Here is a 12,973-nt window from a genome sequence, read left to right as displayed (position 1 = left end):
TGACCGGATATCCGATAATTACTGTTCCATCTCCTTTGTTATCCGACTTGCCACCATCTTGATTTTCAGCACATGCGTTCGAGTAGGAAACGTGATCACGGGTATTGGTTACCAAAAAGAAATCTCCACGAAAATGGTTAATCTGCATACCTTACTTGCATTTGAGAGAAAAAAAAAACTTTTTCAAAAGTTGTGCCCTCGTTCACTTGATCTATACAATGCCACCCAAACAATGGTCATATCCTCCTTACACAATGTGTACATATTTTTGTTCTACTTTATTTTGAGAAAAACAAAGGCAATTACTTTGACTTTTAAACCCATTTTATACAGGCACTCAGATCTGTGTTTTATGGTCAAAATTTTAAGAACAAAAGCCAGTTTTATGGTGGCACCAAATGAGATCTATGAATGAAGCTTACGTTTATACGTTACAGCTTTTATCCGAGAAATAAAAATATATATGCAAAATATATTTTTCATATAATTATTATTAATGGTATCCTTTGTATCTCTAATTTGAAAACCTGAGACTTTAGGTCGATTAAAGTTCTGTGTGGCACTGTGCTGTTTGCTTATCCCCCCCCCCCCTTGCGGTTTCTTTTATTTGTCTTCTGTATGTCATCGACTCTCCTCTGGTCTCGCTCATCTGCTCTCTCAGCCCTCTAACCCTCTCCAGCTCCTCCATGATGTATGCATTCTTCCAGTAAACCCTTCCTTGCTAAACTCCAAAAAATCCTGGCTTGCTGCAGACCTCCACTCTTTCATTCCTCTTTTCTCCCAGTTGTGGAACTGCATTCCTGAAACAGTTCAATCGCACTCTTCACTTTCAGGGCTTCAAACAGGCAGTGCACCACCACCTTTGTCATTCCTCATCCCTACTTATGATCTATCACATGATTGCAATATAATATAAACCGTATCAGCTTTGTCAGCCATTTGCACATCTGAAAACGAGTATGCTATTTAGATCGAAATTAAAAAAAAACTGTAGGTGTGGGAAAACTCTTTACATTATTATTCTTTTATTTCACATGGAGAACTTTACATTTTATAAAACCATGAATAATACTATATTTTTGAAGAATATTGTTTAGTCACAAGATTGCTGGAACGAAACCAAATGACATAACAAACTATTTATGGCCGATGAGTTTTATAAGTTGCCATACTTGGAAGAAGATCTGGGGATTATGTATACCCAGCACCACTAGGGTAGTTTGGAGGTTGGGCAACACATTACTTGTTTCGTGGGTGCGAACTTGTAAGGTACACTCACAAAACATTAGTACCCATCACAGCTCTTGACATCATTTCAAGGCTCTGGCAATATCAGATGTTTTACTCACAAACCAAAATCTGGCAAACATCCGAACAAGGCTGGAGTTGTCATGATTTTTAAACTCTTGCATCCCATCCTTTCAATGGCACTGGAAGAAAAACCTGAAGCAGAGTGATGTCAGTTTTCCCTCTGTCCCCCCACCCCCAACTCTCATTTACCTTGTGCCCATTTTCTTGGTAGTTGATATTAAAATTAACGATGACTCAAAAATTAACTTGATTGACATGCAGCTTTAAAGACTCCAGTCCAAAGGTTATTCCTGAGTCCTGTCTGATCTTCATCCTATAATATAATAACTCTCAAGTCAAGTTACAAGTGGTTAAAAAACAAGAAGACAAGTCTGGCGATCTGACTCGAGCACAACAGGCCAAGATGCTTAAAATGTCCATCCTACTATATTAAATAAAGCAAGTGTGTGTGTGTGTGTGTGTGTGTGTGTGTGTGTGTGTGTGTGTGTGTGTGTGTGTGTGTGTGTGTGTGTGTGTGTGTGTGTGTGTGTGTGTGTGTGTGTGTGTGTGCATCAGAAAATCATAGAAAAAAAAAAACCAGGACTGGGCCAATCTCCACCAAGTTTTGCATACGTGTTGGTAGTACCCAGGATCAGGTCATGGGAACAAACAAACAAAAAAAAAATCCCCCCCCCCCCGCCACGGGAAGATGACTTGCCAATGCTTCCTAAGGGAGTGGATGTTTTCTCGGTTTAAAAAAAAAAAATCAACAAGCAAGCCTCACAACCATGCTTGTTTGAGTGGAACATGGGAGTGTCAAGGTACCAACAGGGTCAGGAAACAATGTTCATCTCACAGACGACGACGGTGACCTTTTGACCATATTTCAAAACTCTTTTGCAATGTAACCAGATGGGTTTCTATTCTTCTTATAGTTCTCAAGTTCTGGATCCGTTCCACAGTATCCTTGAGCTAGAAACACCTGTGAATGATTGTTTGGAACAAATTCTGAAGATGGTGATGGAACTGCAGTTTTCATCGCTAATTGTTCTTTAATGATTCTTTTGCGGCAATGATGACCGGAGTCAGACTGGAGAGCGGCTTCGCTTGCTTCAGGAAAGCATGCTGTGGATGGAATAAATGAAAAAAAGAAAAAGAATTGCTGACTTAGAAATTAAACGGGTAAAATTGCTGCACCATGTTTGTCTCCACCACTACCTCACATTGTAAACCTAGTTAGAACATGTTTGAAACTTTTTGACCATCAAGTTTGGAAATTGAGTGAATTTCTGTTTTCATTGAGGTAGTGATTTAATCGCTGCATGATTTGATGCCCTTACTCATGAGCTTACACACTATGGTATACATACGACATACCATTAAGCAAGTTTGAATTTCCTTTTATGTGTTTGCCCAGCTTTTCTTCCTTTCTACTGTAAACACACCGATTATTCAATCAGTCTGTCTGTAGCTCATTGTCTGTCTGTAATTCAATCAGTCTGTCTGTAGTATTCAAGTAGCTCACTACATCAATTTATTTGATGTGCACTTTTGTTGTTGAGGTGTCACCCAGGCAGCGGTACCTTTAACAGTTGGCTGGCCGAGCTGCGTTTTTCAACGTCCATATTCAAACAGCACGACAGGAAGTCACGGAAGGACTCAGAGAGTTTCTCGGGGTTCTGCAGCTCTGGTGTGCCGTTAGTCGCGATAAGGTACAGCGCCTGAGGAAAGGTTGAGATTCTTACATCAAAACAATGTCAACTGCACCTCTTCAGTGAAAATTGGGGTGTCCTGAAAATGAGTTATTTGAGGGAAAGCGAAGAGAGGTTTAATGTGGAAAAAAAAAAAGAGGAGAGAAAAAGGAGTGTCGGAGAGTGGGGTAGAGGGAAAGAAAAAAATAGAAGAGGTCAAGAGATCACAGGGGGAGACTGTGATCTTCTGTTGGCCTCCTTCATTTTTACAGTCCATCCCTGACAACACAAATTCCTGATAAAAGATAACTTGTTTCTAACATGGCCAAAAGATCCATAGGATTTGGAAGGTTATTGTAGGGAGTAAACCCCAACAGCGTATGAATGTGGCTTGTTTTGCATGGATTTTTTGGGGTGGGGGGGGGGGGAACAAATTTATGCTTAAATTGAGATACAGTGCCGTGTTTATACATCCTTGGAGGGCATAATGGCATCATCTTAAGGAAAATAAAGGTTTGGTCCAAACACAATTCTGAAACATATTTTAAACTTTATCAGGAATTCTATAAACATCACAGATTAGCTGAATGAGCTGACTACAGTTCATGCAGGTGATCTGTAAATAGTTCATTCAATGAAAGTATCCTTGAATGGATTTAAATGAAATAATAGCTCAAAATAGTAATAAATAAGAATTAAATCTTATTTTTGCTGTGATTTCAGTAAAATTCATCTCAAAGACTTCCTCTTGAGGAAATCACAGCAGAAATATGATGTTGCATTTTCTCATTACAGCCTGGTGTTGGCTTAGCAGTTAAGGCGGCTGGCTTAAAATCTTAGGGTCCGAGTTTGAGCCCTTGTTCCATTGAAGTAACACCAAGTGGGTTGACTCAGCCTGTCATCCTTCTGAGGTTGGCAAAATGAGTACCAGCTTACTGTGATAAAAAGCTATTTGAGTATCCTGTGTCTGAGTGGCAACCTGTTGTCCAAAACTACTCTTTCACTAAATGAAATTGCCTCAGCAGCCCTATACACATCACAGCATGAAAGGAATGGTGTTTATTTATTATTATCTACGTACAAGTATACACAGAGAACCTGAACACAGGAAAAAAGCAATACAGTGGAAATTCCCCCAAAAATTTCCATTGTATTTGACAAAAAAAACAAAACAATGGCATGTGTCCCCAAGGTTACACCGTTATCTCTGCATTTCAGCGTCTTAATAATGTTCACTAAAAATCTATTGCAATGCATAATTTTTTTCCATAAAGATCATTTGCTGTTCACGATTTCTCACCCTGAGTGGATTCTCGTTAAGATATGGTGGCTCTCCTTCAACCATCTCAATCGCCATCACTCCTAATGACCACACGTCCACCTTGGGCCCGTATGACTTCCGGGTCACGACCTCAGGTGCCATCCAATATGGCGTCCCGACCATGGTGCTGCGCTTGTTTTGTTCAAGGGAGATCTGTGCACAGAAGCCAAAATCGGCTGTGGACAAAAAGAATAAAATCAATCAAAAAGTATTTTGCACATTTTGAATGTCAAGGAATTTTCATTAGTTTGCTGTTCCCAAGTCTTGAAACAAAAGGAAATGGCCTCAAAATATTATACAACCAGTTGCAAGTGAAGTAGAATCGCTACTTCTTGTCAATCTGAATGAAACTCCTGCTCTCACTTACTGAGCTTCACCGCACCTTCCATGCCCAGCAGAATGTTATCACTTTTAATGTCTCGATGGATCACCTGACGGGAGTGCAGGAATTCCAGAGCTTGTAAACACTGCGTACAAAGGCCCACGAGATTAGTGCAGCAAAAGAGGAATTTTTGTTCCATTCTGTTATTTATCAAAATATGCTCAAGGATGGAAGAAGTGCATTTGGATATTTTCGTTGTTCGTTAGTTAGTTGCGTTGAACACAATAATATTATTGACTTATATCAATGGAAAAAAAGGTAAATGTTTTGGTACAGATTCCAATGTGGTAGTTCTATTGAACAAATATCGACACTCGACATGATTGTCTTTCATAAATCAAAGATATTTAGATCTGGAGCATTGCACATGTCTGAATAGGTGATGAATTCAAGATCAGTTATTTGTATACTTGGTTTCAGCTGTTTTCTTTCTTCAGATAATAGTGGGGCAACTTAGCATAACAATTGTGTATTTTGTGAGGAAAGCACCAAATTTGGCACACCAGTAGCCTCTCATATTATGAACAGATTTGGATATTGGGCCATCTCAGTGGGAAATGGCTGCCACAGCCATCAGCGGCTGAATTTGAGATGGCCCAATATCCAAATCTGTTCATAATATGATAGGCTACTAGTGTGCCAAATTTGGTGCTTTCCTCACAAAATGCACAATTGTTATGCTATATTTCGCTAAGTTGCCCCACTATAAGTCATTTGTGCAATCACCAGACCAAAACCAATCCATCTCTACACGAATTGAAATTGCTCCAATGAATAAACGGGAAAGTTAGAGTATATCTTTTCTGTAAAGAGCAAGCAGAAGTGAACATGTTCCTCATCCCAGGTTGACGCCTGAATAATAATTTGTTCCAAGAAAGTGTCATCTCAACGATGAAAGTGCTCAATATGGTGTTGACACCAAGCAAGCTGTTCAATTTGGATTCCTCTGTGAGGATATGTGAAACACATTTTGCAATTTCCTCGGATCCTCAATTGCACAATGTGATGTACGGTTGACCTGGGTATTCCTGACTCTGTGACAAGTTATTTGACTGTGCATGCCACACGAGGTGTGATCAGACTATCATGTTAGCACTCCTTCCTTTGACATGCATTCGGCAATTGATATTCATATCCCATTATCACTTAACTTTTCTCATGAATCCAATTATTTGTTTACTTACAAATAAAAAAACAGTGATCTCAGTTTATTTGAGAAGTTTGAACATTATAATATATTGCATGCAGTGTAAGGACACAAGGAAACATCAATTTATTTTTAAATGAAGTAGCAGTGACCCACGGAACAGAAAACCCTCCCTTTGTTTGGCCGGTGTATAGGCAACGAACTGCTGCTTCCCAGGCAAAAATAGCATTCCTTTCCTGTAGTAATTCTCTGCAGACTTCTGCAGTAGGACCTGTTAACAACTATACTCTATGAGAGTACAACTCTCACATACTATAGTTCTAACTGTAGCATTTTTGCCTGGGTAGCATGCTCCCAGAAGTTTATGATTACTGCTAACAACCTTGCATGAATTTTGGTTATCTGCCCACTTATTGCCAAAAAATAATGTGAATGATTTGTTTTATGCTCCCAGAGATCAGACGATGAAGTGAAAATAAATGAGAAATTGCAAAATTGAAGGGCCAATGATGGTGAATGAAAATGACCATCATGAAATAAAAACTCGTTGTTTTATAAATCTCATTGAAACAAACGTTGTGAATTTGCATTCTCGGGGCATCACCTTTGTTTCCATTGGCATAATTTGTGCTTTGTGATGGTGAACAAGTCATAATCAGTAATCAGTAAAAAAAAAAAAAAAAAAAAAAAAATTTAAAACCCATGTTTTATTTCAGTGGCACATTGAGGACAGAAAGGGGAATGAGGGTCCCTGAGTAAATCATTTTATATGTGAATGCAATAGTGTACATATATATATATATATATATATATATATATATATATATATATATGCACAATATCAAGGCTCATATAAGAACCTTGACTCTTACAAGAAAGTATATGACTTCACACAGAAAGTATAAGAAGGGGAGCAGGAGACAATAGGGTGAGAGAGGAAAGGACAAAACATTGGGGAACAGAGACATGAGATCTGTGGAATGGGGAGGGATGAGGTGGGGTACATGGAGTAAACAAGATGGACACTACAGGAACATTCAGGAAGAAAAGCAGGGAATTTGAAGGAGGTCAGTTTAGGATGGATTAATTGAGGTAGAAAAGATCGAGGTTTTGGATGGGGGAAGACAAGAGGTGATGGTGAACAACTGTTTTAAAGATCTGGAGGGAACAGTGGGATTGAAATTTATATTTACTGTTGTATATTTACTAAAAAGGCCTAATATTGACATTTATATTTGTTGTAATGAACAAATATATATTTGTATAAAAAGGTTTTGTTTCATGATATGAGTCAAATTAGTCCACTTAAAGTTGTTTTTTTAAAGCAGCATTTTCTTGGGATTAATCCTCCAAATTTCACTCTGGATCTTCCCCTGAGTTTATACGATGTCACTAAAAACAGCATTGCGAGTTCGTCGGCCTGCAGAATGTTCAGTCCCTCTCCTTATCCAGAATTCATTCTGGTTGACGAAGATGCACAGATCGAAGTTGGTCTTCCACTCCACTCGTTGCAACGTACAACTGTTCAGGTGTAAAAACACGGGTGGGAAGCAGAACTTCCTACCACCGCAGGCTCTGGCCCTGGCTTTCGTTGATAGTCATCACAAAGACCGGTGTGACTGGAAACTATCATCGGCAGAATTGGAAAGGAAGATCCGTATGTGATGGAGAAAGAAGAATTATAGGAATAAGGAGAATAGACCCGGCACCCTCACCATCGAGCATCCACGCCTCTAGAAGACGATCGGTGACCTTGGTTAAGAATCGAGATGTAACATGTTTCGTTACATTGGCCATTTCGAGATTGAGATTTCACAACAGCATGATGGGAGTGTTAACATTCAGTGACATCTTGTGCACTGGAAGAGCTGAAAAATTTATTGAGTTAAGAAACTCAGGTGGATAAAGGGCAGATAGGTTATGATCGGCCAAATAATCGACACTTTTGATGGTGTAAGACGATGTAAGTGAAAGGAAGACCCGATGATCTTACTGTTGAGAAAATTAACCATGTTATTTGTTGTGGTTAAAAATCGCACGTGAAGCCAACCACTAAGAATTTGTATGATTGGACGGTTCTTCAAGCCCAGCATACACATGGTTGATAACTCATCTTCTGAGCTCACATAAAGAGCAGGTGTTAATGCAATTACATTATCACAAAGATTACCCTCCACAGAATCCCCTCACCTATTATTATTATTGTTATTATTAACATTACATTATTGTTATTACAAAAACGATATTACTGTATTAAGAAACCTCGATTAATTTGTTACTCCCATGATAAAAGTCTTCTTTGGCCATGGGAGAAGATCTTTATTTGATCCCTCAACCTCACTCCAACTCTTCCTACCCCCACAACCTTCTTCTCCACCTCCAACCCCCAGCCCCAGTGAATTAGTTAGGGCTTGCTAGCAGTTATCAGTACGCCGCTTTAATCCAGTAACTTTTCAGTCAAGACAAAGGGATTGCAGTGTTACAATTATAGTTACTACTACTATCATTATTAACATCACGTTATTATTACAACAATGATATTACTGCATCAAGAAACCTTGGCTGATTTGTTACTCCTGCGATAAAAGCCTTTGTTGGTCATGGGAGAAGACCTTCATTTGGGCGGTGACAAGGCAATGGAACGCTGCCTTAAACTCTCCTCGTGGGAAAAAAAAATCCCCCAGGCAGTGTGTAAGCAACAGGAATTCTGGAATGCTGCATTGATCGCTCCAGAAAGAAAAAAATAGCCTGAAGCGGCCTGAAGGTGAGGCCTAAGGCATGAAGCCGAAGGCCTATACCTACTGTGCCATTGGAAGGCCTGTGAGGCCTATCCTTTCGATATTTGATGATCATTTTAACAATCGCTTTGTTTGTGTATCACACTGAACAGAAAACATAAAGGTAGGGCATGGCGATTGTGAATATGACAGCTTCAACGATGTGTTAGGCCTGAACTGCATGAAAATCAAAATGGTGGATGTTGGAGTCAGCCGTCCTACACCTTAATGATGTCCAAGGCGTAACGACGTAGTGTGACAGACAGACAGACAGAAAGCTGCTGATACTTTAATATACATTTTACAATTGGACATTCATTGTCAATGGACAAATATTTTACCTTAAGTTGTATTAATGACAAGATAAGATGCCGGCTCCATGTTCTACTGAATCCTACCATGGGATCTTTTATTTCATGATGATTGTAGATGAAACATCCGGATTTGCACCTCTGAAGGTCCAGTTATACAATGATAAATCATATAGTACTGGCTCTGCATCATAATGGCAGTTTTGACAATGATTTGAGTGCAGGATGTAAAAGACCTCTCACCAAGTACAATGATGAGGAAAACAAAAACTCATTACTTAATGTGGTTTATGAGGAAGAGGAGGAAGGTAAGGTGATAAGTGCAGGGCAGTGGGGGCAGGTGGGGTGGGGCATCTGAGTTACCTCGCGGCAGATGGCAGCAATCTGTCCCTCATCCATGATTGTTGCTGTAACAACATCTGTGAGAGAACCTCCTGCTAGGAACTCCATCACCACCCAGAGTTCCTCCCCTACGAGGTAACTGGACAAGGATGGTAGAAAAACAAACTCATTGGATATCCTCAGAGCAAAAATATCACAGGTGGCTGGAAAAATGCACTTGTTATGGTTCTGGGTTTGAGTATCATCAACGAAAGAGATGCATTTCAGTTCCTGTCTGTGATATTTCGTTTAGCATCATGATACGTCTCTATTACATATTTTAATATGTGGATTTTATGAAATTATGCAAATATTTGTTGGCCTTACAATTTTTGAAACAATTCACAATATGACGGTTGTCCTAAAAATTCCATCATCCCACTTACTCAATAGGACATAGTACAAGTGACAGACCTCATTGGCGTCACATTATTTTACATTCTCGTCAACCACTTTATCCAGTGGTCAAACAACCTTTTGATCCCAGCCTTAATTGAGGAAAATATAAAGAATGAAATAAGGGGAATGGTTTGGGCTGAAAAGCTGTCTTTCAATCCAGACAAATCTCACACTCTCACTATGTCTCTTTGAAAGGACCGTTTACAAAACCCCCCCATCCACTTTCTCAACAATCCTCTGGAAGAAGTCTTTTCTTTCAAGCTTCTAGGTCTCACTATCTGCCATGACCTTTCCTGGGAAAGTCACATTTCCAGCCTCGCCTCAAAAGCCAGTCGCCGACTGGGAATCCTCCGTCGTGCTAAGTCCTTCCTCGGCCCTCTTGAGCTCCTGACCACTTACAAAGCTTTTGTCCGTAGCCTGATGGAGTACTGCTCTCCCCTCTGGGCTGGTGCTCCTGCCTCCCACCTTTCTCGGCTTCACGCTGTCGAAACCAGGGCATTTAAGATCATCGGCATCTCCCGCAATGAAGCTGAGTCTTTGGGCCTCTCACTCAATCACCGCAGGTTGGTCGGTGGTCTTTCTGTCTTCTACCGACTCCTCTCCAGCCTTGCCCCCCTGCTCTCTCTGCGATTTGTCCCCACCACATTTCCACAGGGCGCTCAAGGTCCGCCAACAAGCCCTTCTGGTAAAACTACCAAAATCACGAATCACTGCTCATCTTCACTGTTTCATTCCTCTTTTTCCCGCCTTTGGAATAAACTTCCTCACTCTATTCTTTCCCATTCTTCCCTCCAGGCTTTCAAAACAGCTGTTCACCACCACCTCTTATCTTCCCCCATCCAAATCCTCGATCTTTTCTACCCCCGATAATCCACCCAAGCCCACTTCCTTCATTTCTCCTGCTTTCCTTCCTGAAAGTCCCTGAAATGTCCATCTTCTCTTCGCCATGTTCCCCGTCCCATCCCCATCCCTCTCCCTTCCACAGTTCACCTAATGTGTCTGTTCCCCACTGTTTTGTCCCTTCCACTCCCGCCCCTCTTGTCTCATGCCTCCTTGCTGTGAGTTGTGTGTTAGCTCTCATACGAGCCTCGACCAAGGTATACAAAAAAAAAAAAAAAAAAAAAAAAGCTGAGGAAGAGAATTTAGGAGAAGGTATAGGAAGGAAATATAGGAGGTGGTGTACTAATATATAGAGAGAGGGTGATAGGGTATTGTGGAGTGTCGAAAAATATACGAAGTACGAGGGTGATAGGGTGTGGTGGCGTGCCTGATGTTTGCTTAGTGGTTTGAGTGGCTGGCTTGTGGTCCTGGGTTTGAGCTTAAGATCCTGGGTTTGAGCCCCTGTTAGCAAATGAATTATCACCAGGTGGGGTTGACTCAGCCAGTCATCCTTCCGAGGTCAGCAAAATGAGAACCAGTATGCTAGTATTGGGGGCATCAGCAGCACAGCTGCACCCTCAGCCAAATGATGCTACCTGCAGCCGTGTGCTGCATATGAAGGAGGAGGAGGAGGGTGTGGGGAGTGTATCAAAATATTGGAAGTAGGAGGGAGAAGGGAGGGTTAAAAATTCATTTTTTTTGCAGAGGTAATAAGTTCCCACCGAATTAGTATCCAAACATGCATCATCGACTTACTGCTCAGGAAACTTTCCGACCAAAAGAAGCGAAACAGAAGAACACCGACTAAACCACACTCACCTGTCCAGGTAATTAACCACATTGGGATGCTTGTTTTGCCGCATGACAAGAATTTCATTGACAATAAGCTCTTTCTTTGGCTGTTGTTGCAAGTTCATCTGTTTGATTGCCACCTATAGAAACAGATCAATCATTCATTCCCACGGTTCAGTGACTGCAATCGTGATTCAATTGATGATCAAAATGTAGTTATTGGGATTTAGTTACATTTTAGATAGCAGGAAAACATTGTAAAGTCAGTCTCAGAAAACAGCAGTTTAGAGAATACTATATCATGGAATTACAAACAAAAGCTTACATCAACAACCAGTCATACACAGCTGTTTTAGTACATCAGGAAAAATTAGATGGTCTTGTTTCTGTTTGTCAACACAAGAAGTTTTCATCATTTGTTTATTTTTCATGTTTCCCTGTATATGTTACCTCTTGCTCGGTCATGATGTCCAGTGCTGTGTACACCGTACCGGATGCCCTGGTATAAGAAAGAAAAAAAACCCACAGGTGTGCGAGTTACCGATTTGATCACGATAGCACCCCAATTTAGATTCCTGACCTCATTCCTCCTTCCTTTGCCATTATCAGTTACAAAGCTGTCTGATAAACCCACACAAGGCAGTTTGTTTGTGGATCCTAATGTTACAGGTAGATTTCAGGTCATCAAATAATACCTTCCCATTAAAAATTTAAAAAAATACCCAAAGTACTTGCCCATTTAAAGTAAAGTCAAGCGTCCAGCTTTTACTCACCCTTGACCGATTTTCTTCAAGTGCGTGTACCTTTTGTGAGGGTCTCCTGTACTGACAACCTTGCCTACAGGGGGGGAGATGGGAATCAGAAAATGTCCGAAGGTATGCATAATGATAAATTAAAAAAATTAACCAAACCAAATAAGAAAAAAAAAGGATTGCTGGAGAATATAAACAGACATGTCTTCCTGGTGCCGTGCCAGAAGACACTGCATCATAAAAGTGTAGCCAGCAGGAGGCAGTGCTTCACGTTGCTGGCCCTTTAAGCTCTCAGTCACATCTCGGATTGTATTTAGCTATGGATCCAATGATGATTGATGATACTATGGCCTTTGGCTTGCCACCCTGGGCAAAGTCAAAAAATGAGTAAAATTTCCCAAGGTTCATCACTTTGTGCAAGAGCTTTTCTGGAACAGCTGAATATCCGAATGACTCATTTACTACAAGGTAGCTCTTATGTCCCACAACATGAGAAGAGCACACGAGAACAGGACTGGTGGCATTGCATTTGGTGGTAGAAAGAACAATAATCTACACTATGAGAGAGGTGTTTGTCTGTCTGTCTGTGCTGCCACTTTTCTCAGATGGTCAAACTTTCCGAGGTTTATCAATGAGCGTCGGGGAGTGTTTTAGGCAAAAAAAAAAAGTTGGATAATTTATTTAATTTCTCTATAGTGCATCAGTCTTTGTAGTTATGCAAAAGGTAATATATATTATATGATGCCCTACCCCATTCCTTCGTGGGAGTAGGGAAGTGTTTTAGGCCTCCACAAAAAATAGAAGAAAAAAAACAAATTCGATTTTTTTTTTTTTAATGCCAACAGGCTTTG

The 12,973-nt window shown here is 40.4% G+C and overlaps 2 protein-coding genes across 7 annotated transcripts in view; one reads left to right on the top strand and one right to left on the bottom strand.

Annotated features, from left to right (window-relative positions):
* LOC147023008 (growth arrest-specific protein 6-like) overlaps window positions 1–1,857 on the top strand; it is a 140,097-nt gene extending 138,240 nt beyond the window's left edge. The window contains exon 15 of the mRNA XM_085888016.1: window positions 1–1,857. This exon is cut by the window's left edge and continues 653 nt beyond it. The gene's annotated coding sequence lies outside the window, so the exon portion shown is untranslated.
* LOC147023007 (serine/threonine-protein kinase PAK 1-like) overlaps window positions 1,765–12,973 on the bottom strand; it is a 93,700-nt gene continuing 82,491 nt past the window's right edge. For 5 of the 6 annotated variants that reach the window (XM_085888018.1, XM_085888017.1, XM_085888020.1 and 2 more), the window contains 8 exons: window positions 12,144–12,207; window positions 11,821–11,869; window positions 11,398–11,510; window positions 9,283–9,400; window positions 4,670–4,769; window positions 4,282–4,478; window positions 2,874–3,011; window positions 1,765–2,415 (listed from right to left, as the gene is read on the bottom strand). In XM_085888018.1, the coding sequence (XP_085744144.1) occupies window positions 2,332–2,415; window positions 2,874–3,011; window positions 4,282–4,478; window positions 4,670–4,769; window positions 9,283–9,400; window positions 11,398–11,510; window positions 11,821–11,869; window positions 12,144–12,207 (863 nt within the window). In that variant the 3' untranslated portion in view covers window positions 1,765–2,331. The remainder of the gene's footprint in view (window positions 2,416–2,873; window positions 3,012–4,281; window positions 4,479–4,669; window positions 4,770–9,282; window positions 9,401–11,397; window positions 11,511–11,820; window positions 11,870–12,143; window positions 12,208–12,973) is intronic. The other variant, XM_085888022.1, reaches the window with a different exon arrangement.

Source organism: Eptatretus burgeri, chromosome 7 (genome assembly GCF_056783735.1).
Source record: "Eptatretus burgeri isolate ZD-2024b chromosome 7, Ebu_testis_v1, whole genome shotgun sequence".
NCBI lineage: Eukaryota > Metazoa > Chordata > Myxini > Myxiniformes > Myxinidae > Eptatretus > Eptatretus burgeri.
Note: the sequence above shows the minus strand (reverse complement) of the source record. Positions and strands in the feature narration are given on the sequence as shown.